At 42.8% G+C, this 24136-nt stretch overlaps 1 protein-coding gene across 2 annotated transcripts in view; it reads left to right on the top strand.

Moving 5' to 3' along the window:
• LOC120030768 (inhibitor of Bruton tyrosine kinase-like) overlaps positions 1–10197 on the top strand; it is a 36413-nt gene extending 26216 nt beyond the window's left edge. For both annotated transcript variants that reach the window (XM_038976190.1, XM_038976192.1), the window contains 3 exons: positions 62–256; positions 8653–8785; positions 9096–10197. In XM_038976190.1, the coding sequence (XP_038832118.1) occupies positions 62–256; positions 8653–8785; positions 9096–9221 (454 nt within the window). In that variant the 3' untranslated portion in view covers positions 9222–10197. The remainder of the gene's footprint in view (positions 1–61; positions 257–8652; positions 8786–9095) is intronic.
• The last annotated feature ends 13939 nt before the right edge of the window (positions 10198–24136 follow it).

Below are 24136 nucleotides of genomic sequence, written 5' to 3' on the forward strand. Positions count from 1 at the left end.
AGTAGCACTTTTGATTCATCAAATGATGTTGAATGTGGTTCCACCTCCCTCCTCTCCTCAGGGCCACTCCGGTCCAGACACCCCCTTCGTCTCGAGCATTCCGGGACCTCCTGGTGGAGGAGGAGAGCTGTGTCAGGAACGGGAGGCCAGGGTCCCTGGGAAGGCCAGTTGCTCAGGGGCCTCTTGTCTCGGCTGTCAGGAGTGTCAACTTCAAATGTACTGCTAAGCCCCCCAGCGAGCCAGTGAGACCCGCCGGGTAAGACTATGTGCACACAAAGACACACACAGTCGGTCATATTTTATGTTACTTGTCACCAACACACATACAGAGGTGTACATTTATTTAGAGGAGTACAGTAGCATGTATGGCCAAAGGATGAATGCCCTTATGGCCGATGAATCAATTAACTATCACTCTACCCTAAAGTACCAGTGTTGTCCACTAGATGTCTCTAGTGTGTTGCCATGCTCACGCAGATTCCTGTTTCTATCAAAGACAGGAATCTGACACACACTAACAGCTCTACTAGCATCAATGTCATTTGGTTACCCTGGTGACGCACACATCCGTTGTAGTAAGAAGATAGTAAAGCTTTTATCTATGTTTATTGTTCCATAATTAGGCCTATGTTATAGCTGACGGTTAACCATACAGGAATTTGTTCAATCTGTGTGTGAGGTATCTCTTTAGAATAAACATAGTCACTAAGAAAGTGGCAAGTGACTGGCAGAGAGTTTCTCTATGGTGAGTCCCAGTTATTCCAAAGGGAAGCAGAACGAAAGAAAGAATAATGATTTGGAGGACTGTTTTTATACAGAGAATTAAATTGATTATGCTAAACTTTACGGTGATTTCCCAGACACAGATTAAGCCAGGTCCTGGTTTAAAAAATGTATTTCAGTGGAGGTTCTCTATTGACCTTGATCTTTAGTCCAGGACTAGGCTAGTCCAGGAAACCAGCCCTGAGAGTCTGTGGTTTGCTTGAGCAGGTGCTTCGGAAATGTTAAAATATCATTGGAAGGTAAGAAGCTCCTGCACACTGGGCGTGCAATGTATCGCCTTTATTGATGTCTAAAAGCTCTGATGAGATTTGAAACGACAATAAGCATAGCCTTCTCTACACACACACACTCTCGTGAAACTCCTGCCAACATAGGTGCAAAGTGATCTATGCAGATGCACAGATGGCACAATTTTTTTTGAACTCATTGTTTTAGCGAGAGGAAAAAATCGCCCAAACTCCCTTCGCTCTGCCCGGAATTTTGTGCAAGCAGTCGCATCGCAACAATGGATAGCAACTGTCGTTGAGTATGACACCTCAGACAAGCTCATGAACACATGAAAGCCAGTGGGGGAAAACTGAGATTTTTTTAATGTTTTGAATGGTTAAATAGTTTAACAGTGCACCAGGGGTACTTGCCACTGTGTTTCCTGAAATGCAGAGGGTCTTGGAGTATTTTGCTAATACGAAATTATACTTTGTTAGCTCAACTGGTTAGCTACTGGCTCTGTGTCATTGAGCACCAAACTTTGCGAACGCTGCCTAGCTTGCTAACTACTTAATAAAACGTTCTCAAAGTTAGCTTGCTAATAAGTTGGCTATATTAGGAATATAATTGATCTGCTGTCGACATCAGAAAAATATTTGAGAGCACTTATTAGTAGGGATGCGCGATATATCGGTGAACATATCTAAAAAGGCCAACATCGGTATTGGCTGATGTCTAGTTTAACGCCCCAATGTGCAAAACTGATGTCAAAGCTGACGTGCATACCTACATGACGTCCTGACGACACGTAATTTTTTGCGCTATACGTGCAACACAGCATTCCTAAAATAGCCCACAGTGTGTGCTGTGTGGATTGAGCAGTCAACAAGTCGAGCAGTCATTTGAAAGAGTAACAAAATGTCAGTGAGACAACTCAAAAGGTGAAATCCATTAAAGCCAAGATCATGAAATTCATTGCCGTTGACAATGAACCGTTCTGTCGTGGGTGATGTTGGCTTTCGCCGACTGGTCGAGCACCGGTACACACTACCAAGTGCGCTATTTATCAGATGTTGCCCTACCGGAGTTACACAGTAATAGCATCACGACATAATACTATGGAGTGTCAAAAAAGATACAGTAACACTGTCAAATATGTACAAAAACGTCTGCATGAAAAAAACTAAAACGTCTTCAGTTCATGAAAATAAATAGCTAGTCAGCAACTTAGCTTTGGGCAACAGGGTTAACGTTATAAGCAGCCAGCTAGCTTCATCTGGCTAGTTAGGCTTGACCGCACTGGGTTATGTGTTATGAAGCTAGCCACAATAAGGATTAGGCACAATAGGGGAATTTGCGGTTTGCCTTCAAAATAGAAGTATATAATTGACAGTAATGCAAATGAATACAAATGGTAATCGCAAAGTCCACTATTGTGGCTAATCCTTATTGAGATGGATCCGACACCATTAATCAAATAAGAACTGTCTTATAAATTAGGGCAATTTTAGATGACACCTAGCTATACAGTTAGCTAGCTAACTATAGCAACTGAAACAGATTGTCATTTTGCTATGTTTTTGTTGAAGAACATTGTTTGCATCCATGAGCTAGATAACTTTTTTTTATAACCAGCACTACGTGAGTGAGACAACTTTACCAGCATTATAGCATACGTATCGATGAATTGTTGTGAAATAAGAGTGATAGTGTAATCAATGTGTAACTACTTAAAAAATATATTAATCCGTGATATTATTGTGACGTGCAGTCATATTCAGGTCCTGATTGGTCAACAAGCTTATTTGACATGTCAAATAGTGTTAAATAGGATATTTTTTGACACGCAAAGACCCAAACGGCGTTCCATAGAGATACTGGTTGAGAATGAAACGACTGAACAAATAAACAGCACAGCAAGTAAGTGAAAGAAATAGGTTTTGATTATGTTACTGGTAATGGGGACACACATAAATGCCAACAAAATAACTTATTGATCAGTGTGATGTGTGTAACCGTTATTTAACTAGGCATGTCAGTTAAGAACAAATTCTTATTTACAATGACGACCTACCCCGGCCAAACCCGGGCGACGCTGGGCCAATTGTGCGCCGCCCTATGAGACTCCCATTCACGGCCGTATATGATACAGCCTGGATTCGAACCATGGACTGTAGTGACGCCTCTTGCACTAAGATGCAGTGCCTTAGACTGCTGCCTCCGTGTGTGTTACCTATTTAACTGTACCAGAATGCTTAAAAGGCCGCTAAAATGTTAATTATTGGTATCAGGTTTTTTGGTAAGGAAAGTATCGGACAAAAATGTCATATCGGTGCATCACTACTTATTATCCCCCAAAGTGGTGAATACCTTTTGACTGCATGCACAGTGCATTCAGAGCCATTCAGTGGCTAGCCACACTGCAAACATAATTTTATCCGTTTTCCGTACGGCTGGGCGACATGGCCAGAATATCATATTACGGTATTTAAAAAATAATTGCGATGGTATGACTGTATTTGACTTTTATTTTATTTTTTAAAATATTTTTTATAATAGAAGTTCTACATTTGCTATATGACTGCTAGACCGTCAAATCTAAGTGATTTCAATGGGTCTTTCTCCTTTCTGATTTTGTTTTATACTGTTCAATTCAACCAAAAATAATTTGACATTCATCTGTTTCTACATTTCCTGCACTCATTTCAGATCATTTCCACACTTGTGGACATTATTTTTAACCAAATGTTGCAAATGCAATTTGACGTGATTTGGCGCAAAACACTTAGGTGAACTGTTGGCATCATTGAAATATAATTATTATTCTAGTTCTATAGTTAGAATATAGTGGTGGGCACTTTGAATACAGTGTTTGACATGACGACGACAAAAAAATGCCAAGTAGGTGTTATTGTGACAGGGTAGGAACCAAAATTGTTGTTAAGGGTTGCCTAGGGGACTCGATAATCTTTGGCTACATTGAATGTTTTCTCTTAGTAGTTAACATATTCATGCTTTGCGTATTCCTCTTTGATTTAGAAGATACTGTTACATAAACATGTTGATTTAGGTCTATACCGTCACTGGTATGTGTGTATAAAAACTCAGCAAAAAAAGAAACATCCCTTTTTCAGGACCCTGTCTTTCAAAGATAATTCGTAAAAATCCAAATAACTTCACAGATCTTCATTGTAAATAGTTTGAACACAGTTTCTCATGCTTGTTCAATGACCCATAAACTAAATTAATGAACATGCACCTGTGGAACGGTCATTAAGACACTAACAGCTTACAGACGGTAGGCAATTAAGGTCACAGTTATGACTATGACACTAAAGAGGCCTTTCTACAGACTGAAAAACACCAAAAGAAAGATGACCAGGGTCCCTGCTCATATGTGTGAACGTGCCCTTAGGCATGCTGCAAGGAGGCATGAGGACTGCAGATGTGGCCAGGGCAATACATTGCAATATCTCTACTGTGAGACGCCTAAGACAGCGCTACAGGGAGACAGGATAGACAGCTGATCGTCCTCGCAGTGGCAGACCACGTGTAACAACACCTGCACAGGATCGGTACATCCGAACATCACACTTGCGGGACAGGTACAGGATGGCAACAACAACTGCCCGAGGTACACCAGGAATGCACAATCCCTCCATCAGTGCTCAGACTGTCTGCAATAGGCTGAGAGAGGCTGGACTGAGGGCTTGTAGGCCTGTTGTTAAGGCAGGTCCTCACCAGACATCACCGGTGACAACTTCACCTATGGGCACAAACCCACCGTCGCTGGACCAGACAGGACTGGCAAAAAGTGATCTTCACTGACGAGTTGCGGTTTTGTCTCACCAGGGGTGATGGTCGGATTCGCGTCTATCGTCGAAGGAATGAGCGTTACACCGAGGCCTGTACTCTGGAGCGGGATCGAGTTGGAGGGTCCGTCATGGTCTGGGGCGGTGTGTCACAGCACCATCGGACTGAGCTTATCATTGCAGGCAATTTCAACGATGTGCGTTACAGGGAAGACATCCTCCTCCCTCATGTGGTACCCTTCCTGCAGGCTCATCCTGACCCTCCAGCATGACAATGCCACCAGCCATACTGCTCGTTCTGTGAGTGATTTCCTGCAACACAGGAATGTCAGTGTTCTGCCATGGCCAGCGAGGAGCCTGGATCTCAGTCCCATTGAGCACGTCTGGGACCTGTTGGATCGGAGGGTGAGGGGCTAGGGCCATTCCCCCCCAGAAATGTCTGGGAACTTGCAGGTGCCTTGGTGGAAGAGTGGGGTAACATCTCACAGCAAGAACTGAACTGGCAAATCTGGTGCAGTCCATGAGGAGGAGATGCTCTGCAGTACTTAATGCAGCTGGTGGCCACACCAGATACTGACTGTTGCTTTTGATTTTGACCCCCCCCCCCCCCCCCCCCCTTTGTTCAGGGACACATTATTCCATTTCTGTTAGTCACATATCTGTTGAAATTGTTCAGTTTATGTCTCAGTTGTTGAATCTTGTTATGTTCATACAAATATTTACACATGTTAAGTTTGCTGAAAATAAACGCAGTTGACAGTGAGAGGACGTTTCATTTTTTTGCTTTGTATTTATGTATGTATGTAGCTAATTACGTTTGCTCTGACTACATTTATTAGCTCGCTAGTGATTAGCATTAGCGGCTAACAAGATTTAGACCCAACTTGCAAAGAAAATACAAACTAGCTGTTTGCAGATGTAAGAAAGACAAACTAATAGTGTAGTTCTAGAACGCTAGTGGAATTTATATTAAGATTTGAAGTGTGAACCACATCCTTGTCAACATTGTTGCCTGTGCTGCATGCAGACAACACAAGTGTCTCGTGGTTGAGGATTAACACATGAGCTCCTTGAGTGACAGGCGGGGCTAGGTCTGTGTGGGTAGCAGCATGGAGAGCGAGCGGAGACGGATGACTCAAGCAGCGACGTGAACTATAGAAATGTATGTTACACACGGCGTATCACATTTTAAAAACCCAACTTTCAAATACCGTTATAGAATGTAATGTAAAAAATCCAAACCGGTCCGTGCATCAATACCGGTATATGGTCAAATACGGTATACCACCCAGCCCTATGTTCCTGTGAAGCAATTGTAATGACAGTCCACCACAACATACCCAAGAGTTTCCTGATTAGTTAGGGCTAGTCTGTGTTTAATTTCATTGTGTATTAAAAGCACATTTAAAGACCATTGTGAGGGGATTTCGCCAGTGGTTGGAAGGGGAATTTGGCTTCCTGGGTTAATGGTGTCCGAGGTTCCAACAGTAACCAAGTGGGACGGGGCTTAGTGAAGGGTCAATGTACTGAAAGGGAAGCCGCTGCCTGAAACAGGATGTGACTCACTGCTCGGGCTGTGGAGCCACCAGGCTGATGGTCACAATGACCTTTTCACTTCCCATTCAACAAGACTGAAACGTCAGTTAGAAGAACCGTCTAGTGAACTACGCCCCGGGTTGGAACAGCTCCTATGATCAGCCCCCCCCCCCCCCCACCCAAATCCTAACCTTAACTATTAATGGGGAAAATGCTAAACTGACCCAAGATCAGCATTTAGGGTCAACTTCACCCTGCACCGTGAACTACACCACCACTCAGACACCAGCTGGATTGGTAGAGCTTTAGATGCCAAAAGAGCTGAGTATTTGCCACAGGAGTTGGCAAGACGGCTCAAACTGAGACCAGGGTAACTGAATACTGTCTGCACCTCATTTGAAACGACAGTAAACGATACGATTTCAGCGTAATAGATTTTGGGGTGTTTTGACATAAAAACGTTTGGAAGAGATTGTTCATGTGCTGTATCCTTTTAACGTTGACATCTAAATTAACACATAATATGGGCGGAGGTGTTTGAGGAATGCTGGTGAAACCATTGTGTGGATGTTTTTACTTCAACTTTGTGTGCGGCATGTTTTGAATTGTGACATCTCTTATCATATCAGGCCAAAGAATTACAGGAAGTGTGTGCGCTTGTGTGACCCAAGGGTGTCAAACTCTGTTTTTGCAGAAGCTCTTGACTTTTGCTTACTTCCTCTTCTATCAGAGTCATTCGGGGCCTCTGTCTTCCAGACATAGATCTTTTATCACTGCCCAGAGCCAAGATGGATTAAAGACCAGACTGGAAACGCTCTCTTCCCGGTCTGTGACGTCCGCTCCCACTCTGTGCAGTCTCTAATGGCACCCTATTCCGTATGTAGTGCACTACATTTGGGCTCCCGAGTGGCGCAGCATCTCAGTGCAAGAGATGTCACTACAGTCCCTGGTTCGAATACAGGCTGTATCACATCCGGCCGTGATTGGGAGTCCCATAGGGTGACCCAGCATTGTCCGGGTTTGGCCGTCATTGTAAATAAGAATTTGTTCTTAACTGACTTACGTCGTTTTATAAAGGATATATGTAAAAAAAAAAATATATATATATATATATATATATATATATATACACACACACACAGTTGAAGTCGGAAGTTTACATGCACCTTAGCCAAATACATTTATTTAAAATTCCCTGTCTTAGGTCAGTTAGGATCACCACTTTATTTTAAGAATGTGAAATGTCATAATAATAGTAGGGAGAATGATTTATTTCAGCTTTTATTTCTTTCATCACATTCCCAGTGGGTCAGAAGTTTACATACACTCAATTAGTATTTGGAGCATTGCCTTTAAATTGTTTCACTTGGGTCAAATGTTTTGGGTGGCCTTCCACAAGCTTCCCACAATAAGTTGGGTGAATTTTGGCCCATTCCTCCTGACAGCTGGTGTAACTGAGTAAGGTTTGTAGGCCTCCTTGCTCACACATGCTTTTTCACACATTTTCTATAGGATGGAGGTCAGGGCTTTGTGACGTCCACTCCAATACCTTCTTTGTTGTCCGTAAGCCATTTTGCCTCAACTTTGTAAGTATGATTGGGGTCATTGGAAGACCCATTGGAAGACCCACAGGGCTCTGGTCAAAAGTAGTTCACTATGTAGAGAATATGATGGGACTTGAGATGTAACCTAGTAGTGGGCCCTGTATGAATCAGCCAGTGAGTCTGTGGTGTAGTGTTGGCTTCTGATCATAATCAGCATTGATTAGAGATGGCTTCCATGTCACAAGTGATCACTCAGAACAGGAAGTAGGATCCAGGTTCTAGTCTACTCCTTATGCTTATGGATGAGCACTGAGGGAGGGAGAGTTCAGGGCTGGGAGAAAGTGTAATATCCATATTAGTAGTTTTTTTTTTTATAAGTAGTGTGTAAGTCAACATTATTTGTCAATGTTTTCTCTCTTGCCTTACAGGGACCATCAGCATTACATTAGCGTTTTCTGTCATGCGTACACACACACACACACACACACACTGTGTCAGTTGTAATTCACCCAACCCTTATCCTCTTGGGTAGCCTGTGGTCATCCTTGGTTACCACTGTCACATAGGATATATCCATTTCAGATCTCTCTCGGGGTCTCTGTCTCAGATCAGTGTCAGTATTATTACAGGATGTACCTAACACATGTCACCTTGTCCCAACCTTGAAAAAACCCTGAACAACCACAGGGGGGTAAAAAAGGAGCAATTGTTTGAGGGTGGGAGAATGTTCAACCTGTCACAAACTCAAGGTCATTTTCTTTACTGACCAGCCCCTGGGTGCTGGGAGCGGCGGGCAGCCCCCCTACGGCCTCCATGGTAACCTTTGCTTCTATCGTGGAGGAGGAGAAACAGCAGGAGGCTGCACTGATCCGCAGCCGAGAGAAACTTCTGGCACTCATTCAGGTAACGCTTGTGTGTGTGTGTGTGTGCAGAAATTTGTAGCTGATGTTTACTATGAACACTGCTTTTCTTTTCACTGTGTGTCTGTTCGAACTCAAGTACTCAACAAAATGATTCAGTACCTTGATAAATGTCTCTAAGAGGAAATCTGAAGGACTTAGTGTAGATCAGCTGTTGATATTCAACCCCTCCCCCTCCCTCCTTCCATCACCTCTTTCTAACTCATGTCTGTAGGACAGCTGCCTTGACTTGGCTGTGGCTTTAACACACTCCAACTGTGTTTGTGTGTCTCCCGTCCCTCTCCTCCTCGCAGATTGAGGAGGCAGCGATCCAAGAGCTTTTGTATCACTACGGCACCCACAACAACCCCGACGAGATGATTGTGGTGGAGAGGTCTGTCCAGGGGCCCATCGCCATCCCCTTCTGGAACAAACACTGAGACGTCGCACCCACGTGCGTTGTGAGACGTCACATACTCATATCCTTATCCACCTGATGACCATATGTATCTCCTGTCAGTCAGTGTTAAGATATACCTCAGGCCTAGTTGTGCCAGTGGGCTGGGTCTGACGCAGGGCTTTTATGCCGAACTCCAGTGTTCCTTAGTTTTTGTCACGGCTCTTTTTCGTGTTGACCTTTTTTTGAGTGTGTCCCTGAGCAAGGAACAGTGGATGAGAAAATATGTTTTGCGCCTTGCCATCAAAACATGAGTAAAGACATTCTTCCAAAAAGTTTAGTTGCCAAAGACAAAGTATGTAAGGAAATGGAGCAGTCCAAACTACAAATTGGGTCCAGAACTACATTAGCAAAGCAGGATTGGTCGGTTTCAGCACGCACACTTTTTTTTAGGTGAATAAGCTGTGCCAATTAGGGAAAGTACTATAGCACAAGTTCCTCTGAGAAGAACTAAGCCGAACTCCAGGGCCTGGAGTTCAGAGGCCAGCCTGATCTGGTTTCTACCTAGTTCTACTTTATGAGTTGGGAAATGCGTTGTGTTCTGGATATATTGTGAGATGCAGGGTAGTTGAATCATGAACGGAGGTGGTAGGGAGTGACTGTCATGCAGCCTGCCATTTTCTAGTGTGAGCTAATTGTGTATGAGTATTCGCTTGTTTCCCTTTTATCAGAGTTATAGGGCAAGCTGTCGGGTTTGTGCCTTGCTTCCACCCTGACGATCCTCTGTGTACACACACACACACACACACACACACACACACACACTAATCATTTCACTACTTTCTGGCTGGCTGTATTTGAGTTGTTTTACTTTATTTTGTGTTCTGGAGCTGATGTGTTGGCTTGGTACCCCAGACCCAGACCATGTAAACCCAGTCTTATTCCATGCAGCACCCTTCGTTTGAGACTTTGGATGTGATGAAAATGGCATGCAATAAAACACACCTGTGCAATGACCATGTTTCCTGGTTCTATCAGTCTTATTGTGGAATTGGTTTTATAATTATTTGTGCAATATTACAATAGGCCTGTCTTGTATTATGCCAAACAGAAGAGTGTGAATGTCCAGGGCTCATGATAGTCTGTCTAGTGTTGGCAATCGCCCTCAAACTCCCTGACAGATTCAGTGAGAGCTACATTCATCTCAATGGAAACAGTGCCTCTCTCCACTCTAACATCTGTGCTCTGCATAAATAAACAACAATTAAACACCTACCTGTGATGAAAAGAGAGGAAGGGTGGTGATTTAATGGGTCCTAATAGTTCTAAGTCGATACAGTATGACATCAGGAGTGTTCTGCGTGTCAGTTGTAATTCACCCACCTTGTCCTCTTGGGTAGCCTTTGGTCATCCTTGGTTACTACTGTCACACAGCCTATATCCAGCTCAGACCTCCCTCTCTCTTGGTCTCTCTCACGGTCCTCTGTACCTTACAGTTTAGCCTTACCCAGAACAGCCACTGACTAAACCAAATCCATCTAGTAATTTCCTTACAACCAGAGGGTAGGTAGTCAACAGTAGGTGGTTTGAGTAAAATAAATCTGTTTCCCCTCTTTGGGAGTCACTTCATTTTAGGTGGTTATAGAATTGAACTGCTCTTTTCTGGATTTTGATAGTGGGTGTTGTCTTAATTCTACTTTGCATGCATTATTATTATAATTTTTTTGCAGAATTGTGCATGCACTCTCAATTTGGTGTTTGTCCTATTTTGAGAATTCTCGGTTGGTGAGTGGACCCCAGACCTCATAACCATAAAGGGCAATGGGTTCTATAACTGATTAAAGTATATTTAGCCAGATCCTTATTGGGATGTTGAATTGTATGTTCATTTTGATGGCATAGAAGGCCCTTCTTGCTTTGTTGAAGTTACTTGTGATTCTGATGTTTAGGTCGAGGTAGGTAGTTCTTTGTGTGCTCTAAGGCAACAGTGTCTAGATGGAATTTGTAGTTCTGGCAACTGGACCTTTTTTGGAACACCATTATTTTTGTCTTACTGAGATTCACTGTCAAGGCCCAGGTTTAGCAGTCTGTGCAGAAGATCTAGGTGCTGCTGTAGGTCCTCCTTGGTTGGGGACAGAAGCACCAGATCATCTGCAAACAGTAGACATTTTGACTTCAGATTTTAGTAAGGTGAGGCCAGGTGGTGCAGACTGTTCTAGTGCCCTCGCCAATTCGTTGCTATATATGTTGAAGAGGGTGGGGCTCAAGCTGCATCCCTGTTCCACCCCACAGCCCTGGGGAAAGAAATCTGTGTGTTTGCCAATTTTAACTGAACGTCTTGTTTGTGTGCAATGTTTTTATAATATGGTTTTCCCTCAACACCGCTTTCCCTCAATTTATATAGCAGACCGTCATGCCAAATTGAGTTAAAAGCTTTTTTGAAATCAACAAAGCATGAGAAGTCTTGGCTTTTGTTTTGGTTTATTTGTTTGTCAATTAGGGGGTGTGGTGTGAATATGTGGCCTGTCATACTGTAATTTGTTAAAAAGCCAATTTGACATTTGCTGAGGACATTGTTTTCCCTGAGGAAATGTAGGAGTCTGCTGTTAATTTTTCCCAAGGTTGCTGTTGATGCATATCCCACGGTAGTTATTGGGGGAGAATTTATCTCCATTTATGTGGATTGTGGTATCAGTCCTTGCTTCCAAATGTTGGGGATGATGCCAGAGTTGAGGATGGAATTTGTGGTCTGTTTATTTTATAATTTCATTTAGGATACCATCAAGACTACAGGCCTTTTTGGGTTGGGTTTGTACACTGCTCAAAAAAATAAAGGGAACACTTAAACAACACAATGTAACTCCAAGTCAATCACACTTCTGTGAAATCAAACTGTCCACTTAGGAAGCAACACTGATTGACAATACATTTGTCAATCTGCTATCTGATTCAGAGGGGTTGGATTAAATGAGGAAGACACATTTCGGTTGAATACATTGTTGTGCGACTGACTAGGTATCCCCTTTCCCATATGGGGGAGGGAATGCTGTCACCTCCAGGTAGGTGTTTGTTCCCCTGTGTGCTGAGAGTGTCAGGTTCTTGTCCAGTTCTGGTGTTTAGGTCGCCACAGACTAGTATATGTCCCTGGGTCTGGAAATGGTTGATCTCGCCCTGTAGGATGAAGAAGCTGTCGTCATTAAAGCATGGGGAGTCTATTGGGGGGATATTGGTAGCACACAGGTGGACATTTTTTTCTCCTAGGTTGACTTATTTCTAACCAGATGTAAAATGCTCCTGTTTTGATTAACTTAATGGAGTGGGTTAGGTCTGATCTATAACAAATTGGCATACCCCCTGACTCTTCCCTGTTTCACTCCTGCTAGTTTGGTGGATGGGACTACCAGCTCTCTAACCTACAGGGCAACCAGTGTGTCCATCTCCTCTATACCATGTTTATCCATCTTACATCTAGTCAGTTCCTAACAACCAGTGGGTAGGTGGTCAACAGTTTGAGTGAAATGTCTCTCCCTCTCTCCCTGTGTTGTATTCACTAGGCACAAAAACAGAAGGAAACTGGGTGATACTATCTACACTTGTTCAATAAGAAACACTAGTGTTGTTTTCTGATGCACAACGTTCTGCTACCTTGTGCTCTCATAAGTATGACCTTGATGAGCGTGAGAGCCAGACGTTCTGGGAGCAAAGTCCTCCTGTGGAGGGACAGACAGTATTTCTGTCAGTTTCGGCTCCATCCTGCAGATGGGAAACTCATAGTACTGTCGGTCACCCTCCAGGCCAACCAGAGAGGAAATACCGTACCTCAGGATTAATATAGCTATGGAAAAAAGGGAACATGCTATATGCTCCACGGAGTACCATCTCCTTCTATCCCACATTCCCAGTCTGTGATATGGCACTCCGATCCAACCCCAAGCTACACCTGGGTCGTATTCATTAGTGCCACTGTAGCAACCAAAAAATCGACGGAAAACGAGCATTTCTTATTGGACAAGTTCAGGTAGTACCTACATTGTTAATGTCCATTTTCTTTTATGTGGTGCCTAGTGAATACAACCTTGGTCTTCCACCAGGATGGACCCCCCCCCCCCCCCCCCCCCACCTTTCACTTATTCAGTTGAATGAGACCTTAATCATCGTCCCTCCATTTTAGAGCAGAATTTGAGGCTTGGTAACAACGGTGAGTCAGTCTTTGGCTTCATCTTATTATTCATTTCAGCCCCACCTTATTGTGTGAGACTGGGATCCTCATGTTGGAAATGAAAGGGTGATGAGAATGGACATGAGCGTAAGGTGATGAGTAGAATAGGAGGAGGTATACAGCCTGGTCTCACATCACAATTGATCAACTATATTTCACAAGTGTTCACACCTACAGCAAGCAACTACAGCAAGCCAGGCTTCTGGGTTCAGAGTGAGGATATCATTTCTGGCCACACCAGGCTCAAAACGAGCAGTTCAATAAAGATGTTCTAATAGAACTGAACACAGAACATCCTATAATGCACTAATGATACTAGTAAGTCACCTAAGTGGGCTGTGCGACTTGACTGAGTTAGTCTGTACTTTTGTCTCTGTCCCTAATTAGGGTGATCTTTGACTCTGTTGGCCCTCTATAGGTTGTATGCTTACATCACTGTTGAGACTGACAGTGTCTAACAAGAATAAAATTCTGTGACATATGTCACTTTCACTCTCCAGAGAGTGTCTGACAGTCCGAGACTGTCCAAGAGCGTCATAAGTTGTGACTTGTGTTAGAGTTATTAATACCCTGCAGTCCTTGCCTGTCCGTTGGCTAAAGTCCCTTCCAGCAGTTTATGGTCTCTCTTCATAGCCGCAGAGAGTGGTAAGAGCCCCGGCCAGCAGTCCCAATCCCACTTAGCGGTCATGGAGCCAGTTAAGCATGGATTACTTGACTGCTCCACAAACGTCAGCTCAGCTGGCTGCTTTAGACCATTAAGGTCTGTTCCCAGGACAAGCTCGCACTGAACGTGCCGTCCTGCCATCTTGGCTGCTGTCTGGTGACGTCTTTGACGCTCAATGAGGTTGGTGATTTTATGATGGGCTAAAGCCACGTGCTACCTGGACCGCACCTAACATCCCGTCCTACTGGCGACTTGGCTGGACAACCAGGCTGCAGAAAATATACCTTTTTAGTTTCTGTTGCTAGGCGGCGGACAAACCAAGGGTTGACATGACATTCTTTGGTCAGTTATAGGTTTGTTGTATCCAGTCTTCGCCCACTACCTTTTGTGAGGAGCAAAACTCCTATCACTTCCTAGCCACGACATTATTGAATTAACAGCTCAATTAAAATTAGTTAAGAGATTAGAAAACCCCTGAAATACACCGTGGTGGGCGTACACGAGTGCCAAAGTTTGGAGGCTGTGCTGGTCCAGGTGTTAGGGCAGAGGTCTAGTGATGGTTGATGGCGTACGGTTGGACAAGAGAATGTAAGCCAGCCAAGCCAACACAACACAGGGAGGGTGGAGGGTGAACCCACGCAGCACAGCACAACCGTCAGATCAAAGAGGGTCTGCTACGCCCATCCCTAAAATACTTTAGCAGCTAGCGGTGTGCTTCCCTTCTCCGGTGTCACTGGACACCCTAGCTGTCAGATCACAAACAGCCCATAATCAGGCCTATGAGACCTCCACTAGGACAGAGATGGGCCTCTCTATGTCCCCCTGAAACACGACCCCTACTGTTACCCCCAGCATGGCCCTGACAAAAGAAACCCAGATCAGTCTCACCATACACCTACACACACACACGTGTGAATGTGCGCACACATACATAAGCACACATACAGTTGAAGTCAGAAGTTTACATACACTTAGGTTGGAGTCATTAAAACTCGTTTTTCAACCACTCCACAAATTTCTTGTTAACAAACTATAGTTTTGGCAAGTCGGTTAGGACATCTACTTTGTGCATGACACGTCATTTTTCCAACAATTGTTTACAGACAGATTATTTCACTTATAATTCACTGTATTACAATTCCAGTGGGTCAGAAGTTTACATACACTAAGTTGACTGTGCCTTTAAACCGCTTGGATAATTCCAGACAATTATGTCATGGCTTTAGAAGCTTCTAATAGGCTAATTGACATCATTTGAGTTAATTGGAGATGTACCTGTGGATGTATTTCAAGGCCTACCTTCAAGCTCAGTGCCTCTTTGCTTGACATCATGGGAAAATCAAAAGAAATCAGCCAAGACCTCAGAAAAAAAAATGTGTAGACCTCCACAAGTCTGGTTCATCCTTGGGAGCAATTTCCAAACGCCTGAAGGTACCACGTTCATCTGTACAAACAATAGTACGCAAGTATAAACACCAAGGGACCACGCAGCCGTTATACCTCTCAGGAAGGAGAAGCGTTCTGTCTCCTAGAGATAAACGTACTTTGGTGCGTAAAAGTGCAAATCAATCCCAGAACAACAGCAAAGGACCCTGTGAAGATGCTGGAGGAAACAGGTACAAAAGTATCTATATCCACAGTAAAACGAGTCCTATATTGACATAACCTGAAAGGCCGCTGAGCAAGGAAGAAGCCACTGCTCCAAAACCGCCATTAAAAAAGCCAGACTATGATTTGCAACTGCACATGGGGACAAAGATCATACTTTTTGGAGAAATGTCCTGGTCTGATGAAACTGGCCATAATGACCATCGTTATGTTTTGAGGAAAAATGGGGATGCTTGCAAGCCGAAGAACACCATCCCAACCGTGAAGCACGGGGGTGGCAGCATCATGTTGTGGGGGTGCTTTGCTGCAGGAGGGACTGGTGCACTTCACAAAATAGATGGCATCATGAGGATGGAAAATTATGTGGATATATTGAAGCAACATGTCAAGACATCAGTCAGGAAGTTAAAGCTTGGTCGCAAATGGGTCTTCCAAATGGACAATGACCCCAAGCATACTTCCAAAGTTGTGGCAAAATGGCTTAAGGACAACAAAGTCAAGGTATTGGATTGGCCATCACAAAGCCCTGACCTCAATCCCATAGCAAATTTGTGGGCAGAACTGAAAAAAGCGTGTGTGTGCAAGGAGGCCTACAAACCTGACTCAGTTACATCAGCTCTGTCAGGAGGAATGGGCCACAATTCACCCAAGTTATTGTGGGAAGCTTGTGAAAGGCTACCCAAAACGTTTGACCCAAGTTAAACAATTTAAAGGCAACGCTACCAAATACTAATTGAGTGTATGTAAACTTCTGACCCACTGGGAATGTGATGAAAGAAATACAAGCTTAAATAAATAATTATCTCTACTATTATTCTGACATTTTCACATTCTTAAAATAAAGTGGTGATCCTAAAACAAGGAATTTTTACTAGGATTAAATGTCAGGAATTGTGAAAAACGCAGTTTAAATGTATTTGGCTAAGGTGTATGTAAACTTCCGACTTCAACTGTAGATGCATGCATGCACACTCACACACAGTTACATGCATACTCACACACAGTTACATGCACACTCACACATAGTTACATGCACACTCACACACAGTTACATGCACACTCACACACAGTTACATGCACGCTGGAGAAGTAGGAAACTTCCATATTAAAGCAGCTGCTGCTTTATTAGTTGCCAAGACCCTATCTCGCTAGGAGTCAAAAGACATTGACTGAGAAAAGATGGAAATCCCATTCCATCCGGGAGCTTCTGATCCACACCCAAAACTAACTGTGCCGTCAGCGCCGGGAATATCATTCCTACAGAACAAACTAATGCGACCCACCTGGAAATCCAGTTATCTTAGGCAGGGGGATGGAGGAGTTGGAGAAGATTTCAACGGTATTTGAGAGGAATGAGAGGGGAGGACACAGATGACTTAAACCCTGCAGAAGTGCACGTATAAGGCTTTAGGAATTGTTATAAGCGTATAGGCTTTCATAATGGCTCATTTATAAGATGTATAATACAATTATGTGGGAAAAATGTATTTTACTCAAAATGCATGGTATTTCGTCAGGATCATTATGAGAAGACGTTTTTAAGGACTCATGCATGTGTATGACGTCTTACACTGCGTTATAACCGCCTCGTTATACCCGCAGGCTTTAAGTAAAGTGCTACAGAACAAACCTTAAACTCTTTATCCCCACAAAATGCACTGCCCACGCAACTTCTAAGATAATGTACTTCTCAACTTTGACAAATGCATCTTGCATCACCACCAGTGGCACATGCAGATAACGTGCAAGAGTTCCCGTCCTGGTCTCACTACTATAGCTCTATGCAAACATATATCATCTAAGGTAGTTCGTGTTATGCACTTCTCAAACGTCAGCCGCCAAGAGGAAACAGATTAGCCTGGATGTTTGTCAGTGGTTTCCACACAACTTCACAGGCAAAGAGAGGAGATAAAAAAGCATACTGCTGAAAGGAGTGGTCTACCTTTATGAAATAACTTTTTTTGCACATTTGCCTCCACTAATCAGTTGCTTAGAAATGTAGAAAGATAGAATAACGGGGCATTATGGAAAGGGGAAGAAGACCACGGATGTAGTGAAGGAAAGGGTTAAAGGTTTTGAAAAAAGACAGAGCTTCGGAGATAAAGCACTTCAAATCCTATGAAAGTTATACACCGCATGAAATAAAACTTTTCCATCTATATGACCTATACCAACTTTCTTAGTTTGGAGTCTGTAGAATGTTTCAGAGCGATTGTGGCAACGTATGTGTATGAACTGATATTTTTACATTTGCTATAGGCCTAAGTCCCCACTCCCATCTAATCAGTGCCTTGGTACTCATTCACTCGTGTTTAGAGCATAATAACCGGTGGTTTCCATCCCCTTCTGTTAAAGTGAGGTCAGATGAGAGAGGTCAGACCGGCTCGATTGCTCTTAATGAGATAGAAATTCTCATCATGCCGCTAGAGGACCCTGGACCTCCATGGCCCTCTGGGTAATCCACATACTGACACCACAACTCATGCATCTCATCCAGCACATTAAAATAGGTCTAACTAGAAAACACACGAGTGCACTCTCCCCGGAACCGCATCGCCAAAATTTGAGCCCTGCTCCTCTATCCAACTCATTAGGGTAATGTGTTCATTTGTCGTTCCTCTCCATATGATCTGAGGAATTAGCTAGCTAGCTGTCCTGCTCGACTAAAGGGACTCTCGCTCACAATTAAAAACATGTTTAGTTAGCTATTGTATTTTGTTTTCAAAACCATTGTTTCAGATGTCAATGACCTTCATTAGTTGTTGTTGGATGTGGACGATGCAGACGAGTGAAGAATAGTGACTACGACATTAGATTCTAACTCCCCGACCATCAATCCAATGGTTCCTGTCAGCTGATTGGCACAGTGAAAACCCCGGCTTCTCTTCTTAGTTTATTGGACCGAACCGTCCTGATCGTTTTTTATGGACCCTGGAGGCAGGCTCTCTGTAACTGTAAAAGATCGGTTTTACGAGGGAGAGGGCCAACAGTCACAGTTGAGAAATAAGATATTTTCAGATGTTGGGTCCTTCCGTGGTGCATTGAAATGAAGTCTTTTCAACAGTGGTGTGCATTCATGGATGCCAAGGGAAGCCAAGCTTCCCCAAAAAATGTCCCAACAAAAAAGATGCATAAATAATTTCTTTCATCTCTCTGTTTCAGAATTTTCCTTCAATTTGCCTAGGGGGCTGAATTTACTGTATCTCACTGAAGAAAGCATCCGAGCGAGCAAAACCGCACACCTCTGTCTCTGGATTTGTAGCCCATCTATCTGATGCTGTCTGGTCAAAAAGAGTACGATACTGTTGCTGCCCGTAGCATTGAATGCAAGGGAAGCCAGTGTGCATTTGGCCTCCCTTGACAAAAACATCATAAAATAATAGTCAATCAGCATTGAGCTAAACTGACTCGGCTCAACTGTGAATGGTCCTGATGCACCCAGTGTCAATGGAACCCAGTTTGGATTTGGCTTCACACCAATAACATCACAACAACAGCCAAATGACATTGACAGAGAACTTTAATTGTTGCATCTCGTTGTGTTCTCCGCCGGTGAGAACATCCATTCCTAAATTAGCCATGGATGGAGATAGGGATTTGGACATGTGGTTTTACTTAATTCTCTGTACTAGCCAATGATTATGAAGGTGATTTTGATCCAACCATAAATTGGATCGAACATTGTGCGTGCCCCTGGCCAAAAAAAGGATGGATGTTCATTATGTAGCTAGATGTAGTTGGCTAATGTAAATTAGCTGGATCATCATTGCCCATTTTAAAGGAAGTTAAGCTAGCGAGCAAGCATTTTAGCCAGGACAACAAAAACTAAACATGTGTAGCCTACTGTATGATAAAGTCAAAGACCGTTTCGGTGACATGAAAGAGAGGCATTGGCGTTTCTCTACAAGTAGGCTGAGTCAACATGTTTTTTGTACTTGTACGCACACACACAGAAATCAGTACCATGGACGGCCACATCATATTTAGTTTACGTTGAATGGACTAAATCGTTTTTGGTATCTTTTAATTGTCACTGTATTAGACTAAGCATAGGTGATTTGATGATGTGGAAGTTGAAATGGTGGTGGAATGAATAGTGGAGGCATCTCCTGTTTTCTTTGCGACTTGCGGTAACTCTCTGTGGTTCTAAATCAATAGTTGTTTAGTAGTCTGAAAATGTCTGAAACATTAACTTCATTGACCATGCTGTAGGTCATGTAACTGTTTGTTACATGCAATATGGTTTGTGGACAGATGTTGCTCTCCGGTTTTGTGATGAAACAAAGGTGTGGTTGAATTTATTCTGCTGCTTTGTCGTCTTATTGTCTCGGCCTTTAGGCCTATATATCACGGTGGCAAGGCATATGAACTAACATGTTACAGAGCAAACAACAGAATTATCGGAAATTATCACAATTAACACAAGTTGTAATATGGCATTTTTTCCCTGGCTTGGCTTCCCCAGTGATTTTACCCACACACCGCTACTGCTTTTCAAAGCACTCACTGATTATGGCATCTCTGAAGATAAAGTCATCTGTAATGATAGAAAATTCAGGATTGTCCATGCAACGAGGATGTTTCCAGTCACCAAAGCATAATGTGACAATTTTTGCATATCCCTTTTTTCCCCCTATGCAGCCCCTGTCAACCATTGTAGAGGAATATACACCTACTGTCTCTATGGCAACCGCTCTGATTTGGCTGGAGTGGAGATGGCTGGTGCACAGAGCTCTTGAACGAAGGCCAACCCATACCTCCACACCTGGGAGATAGATTGACTCCTCACATACATTTCCAGATGTGAGTTATTGTTTGAGAGACTTGTGATCTCTCATTGGACCGTCCACCAATCAAAAGCTGGCTATCCCAGTATAAGCCAGTAGCGTGAATGAGATGCATGATTCGAATAATATGCATATGGCTGCATATGGAAGTATGGCTGTGAATGTATCTGATCTAAGTCTATATTGCATCAAATCAATACATTTGTACATTTGTATTGGTCACACACATGTGTAGCGAAATGCTTGTATTTCTAGCTCCAACAGTGAAGTAATATCTAACAATTCACAACAATACACACAGATCTAAAAGTAAAAGGATGGAATTAAGAAATGTGGAACTATTAGGACGAGCAATGTCGGAGTCAGGAGTATAAATATATAATATGTGTTGGGATGTATAGACATTATGGACAGTAGAATATTAAGTATATCTGTAGAATGTGTAGGATAGAATAGTGTATATGTACAGCAATAGTTTAATAGGATAGCATTGACAAGAACAATACACACATCTAAAGGAATGGAATTAAGAATATATAAATATTTGGACGAGCAATGTCGGAGCGGGTGTGATTGTAAATGATCAGTGATTTATGTGAATGAGATTGCCTCGACCCCCTGTTGTGACGAGTGTGACTGTGCAGGCAGGCTCTGGGATCTCTGCTCTGCTGTGGGCTAAGAGTAAATGGGATAATCTTGGTTTACAGGGCTGGGTGGCTGCACTGCCTGATAGATGCCCTGACGGCTGCCCCACCCCAACCGGCCATGACATGGCACAGCAAGTGTTTGGCTTTGGCAGGTTTCTCTCTGATGTTTGATGGAGATGAGCGTCTGTTCTCTGTTTATCTGATGCTAGCTGTCATGCTGTGCTGCACTGTGCCATGGAAGTTCAGTCTGACACTGACATTAGAGTCGTGTCAGCTGTTTCGCTCACACTTCAGCAGAGAGCATTAAGCCCAGGGGGTATGATGATGGGGGGGGGGGGGGGGGGGGGAGGGATTCAAGACAACCAAGAACGCTAATGTCCACAACACACATTCACAACACTAGTTAGCCCAGGCCAGGTGCTATATTGGCCAAGAAGAGAGAAATACATGGTTGCATACAGGGATTAAACTCATATTGTCAGATATTTCAGGGCTCCCCTTCACATTCTTAAGACCACTGAGCTAGTCAGGCCTTCCAGAGCCGCTAGGCTAAAATCCCCTCCACATTGGTAAGACCACTCCCACATTTAAAAATAATACAGTTTACTATAGAATACTAAAGTACCTACTATAGTAAAGTGTAGTATACTGTAGAATACTATACTACACACTGTAGTATCCCTCAATCATGTATAGTACTTACAATAGAATGTTGTAGTATACTTTAGAATACTATAGTAAATACAACAGTAATGTCCGCAAAAACACTACACGTTTTAACTATAGTAAATACTACAGTATTTAATTTGTGTATACTCTGCCCATTCCCCACTCTCACATTGCAATTTGTGCCACACGTTAGTGAGAAACCTACATGCCAAGTATAGACCATATATTGTGTTCCCTACAGGTTATAGAAGAGAGCAGAAGCTCTGAACTATCCGTTCAGACCGCAGACCTACCTACAGGTTATGGAAAATGTGCTCTTTCAGTATTTCTCCAGTTTCCTGAAGGAGAAAGCCTCCACTTCTATGTCAAAGATAATAAAACAAAAATACTATTGTAAATTCTACAGTGACGTCTGCAAAAACACTACAGTGAATACTACAGTAAAGTCCACAAAACACTACAGTGAATACTATAGTATTTATAGGCATATTTATATGACGTTTCCTCAACACAGCAAGTAAATATCAGTATAGGAAAACTGGAACTCCCTAAAATAGACAAACTGTAGGAAGTGTCATATTCTACATTATGACTCACAATCAGTGGTGGAAAAAGTACTCAATCATCATACTTGAGTAAAAGTAAAGATACCTTAATAGAAAAAGTCACCCAGTAAAATACTACTTGAGTAAAAGTATTTGGTTGTAAATATACGTAAGTATCCAAAGTAAATGTAATTGCTAAAATGTACTTAAGTATCAAAAGTAAAAGTATAAACCATTTCAAATTCCTTTAAAAAAAATTAAGGATAGCCAGGGGCACACTCCAACACTCAGACATAATTTACAAACAAAGCATTTGTGTTTAGTGAGTCTGCCAGATCAGAGGCAGTAGGGATGACCAGGGATGTTCGCTTGATAAGTGTGTGAATTGTACCATTTTCTGTACCAATTGTACCATTTTCCATTTCAAAATGTATTGAGTACTTTTGGGTGTCAGGGAAAATGTATGGAGTAAAAAGTACATTGTTCCTAAAGAAAATATAGTGAAGTTAAAGGGAAAGTTGGCAAAAATATAAATAGTAATGACTTACTACTTAAGTAAAAATACTTTAAAATACTACTTAAGTACTTTACACCACTGCTCACAATATGTTGTTGCTGGATATTTTTCAAATGACTCATAGATTTGGTTGGGATTGTACTCCAACGTTTTCCTCTTTCCAATAGAGGGCGGTATGGCAATGTCAACTCAAAGTAGGCTTTTGCTCCACAATTTCTGTATGGTCCATGAAATCCTGCAAGTCCAAATAACTCTTTAAAGTGAAAACCTTACATCTCCTATAAATTACGACTTAAAATAATGCGATTTCAACTCGAAAGAGGACACATTAGGCTATTGTATTTTCAATTAACTGTGCTTGCATTTCATAAGAGACTATACGAAACTGTCATTTTCTTTGCGTATATAAATGACATCTATCAATATGGTCACGGCTGTAGTAACATAGCAAGCGTAGAAAGACGCCTGTGCGGTGTCCCTCTCCGTTTTTCAAGTGAAACGAAAGTTAGGTTAAATTCTGTATACCTGAAAACCGGCACGTTTTTTGCCAACGCCGCTATAGTGCGGCTGTAGTATGAAGTCCGATTTGCTATTGGTGAGCACAGATTTCGTTGTAACTTTAATTTTTTATGTTTATGGCACCTGGTATTCCCAGGTGGTCTCCGGTCCCAGTACTAACCAGGCCGATGGTATGGCCACAATAGTATATATTTTTTCTCCCCGAATTAGGTCCCTTGGCTCATCTCTGCAACTACTCAATGGGATCGGGAGAGGTGAAGGTTGAGTCATGTGTCCTCCGAAAACATGACCGCTTAAACCGGATGTTAGCCGCACCAATGTGTCGGAGGAGCCAAGGAAAGCCCCACCGGCCAAACCATCCTCTACCACCGGGGCAAACCATCCTCTACCCCGGACGTCGCTGGGCCAATTGTTCGCAGTTCTATGGGGGCCACGGCCAGTTGCGACAAAACCTGGGATCAAATCCCAGGCTGATGTCGCTCAAATTTATCTTCGTTCAAATGATAAGGGGGTTGTACATATCATGTGACATTCCTAAAACTGTACCTGCCTTTCAGCGAGAAGCGACGCCCACAAGCCAAGCACAATGGATAGGTAACGGTTAACTTTGATGGAAAACAAAAGTAGCCAAACTAAACCACATTCGTTTCACGTGACAAGTTACATGGAAGGCTTTAAGAATTTATTGGAGACGAAAAGTGAACCAAATATTTAGAAGTTGCGCGTCACAATCCACGGGGATTCCACAGAGGGCTGATCACTGCAGAACTGCGTATTCATGCA

The sequence above is a fragment of the Salvelinus namaycush genome, chromosome 37, assembly GCF_016432855.1.
Source record: "Salvelinus namaycush isolate Seneca chromosome 37, SaNama_1.0, whole genome shotgun sequence".
Classification (NCBI taxonomy): domain Eukaryota; kingdom Metazoa; phylum Chordata; class Actinopteri; order Salmoniformes; family Salmonidae; genus Salvelinus; species Salvelinus namaycush.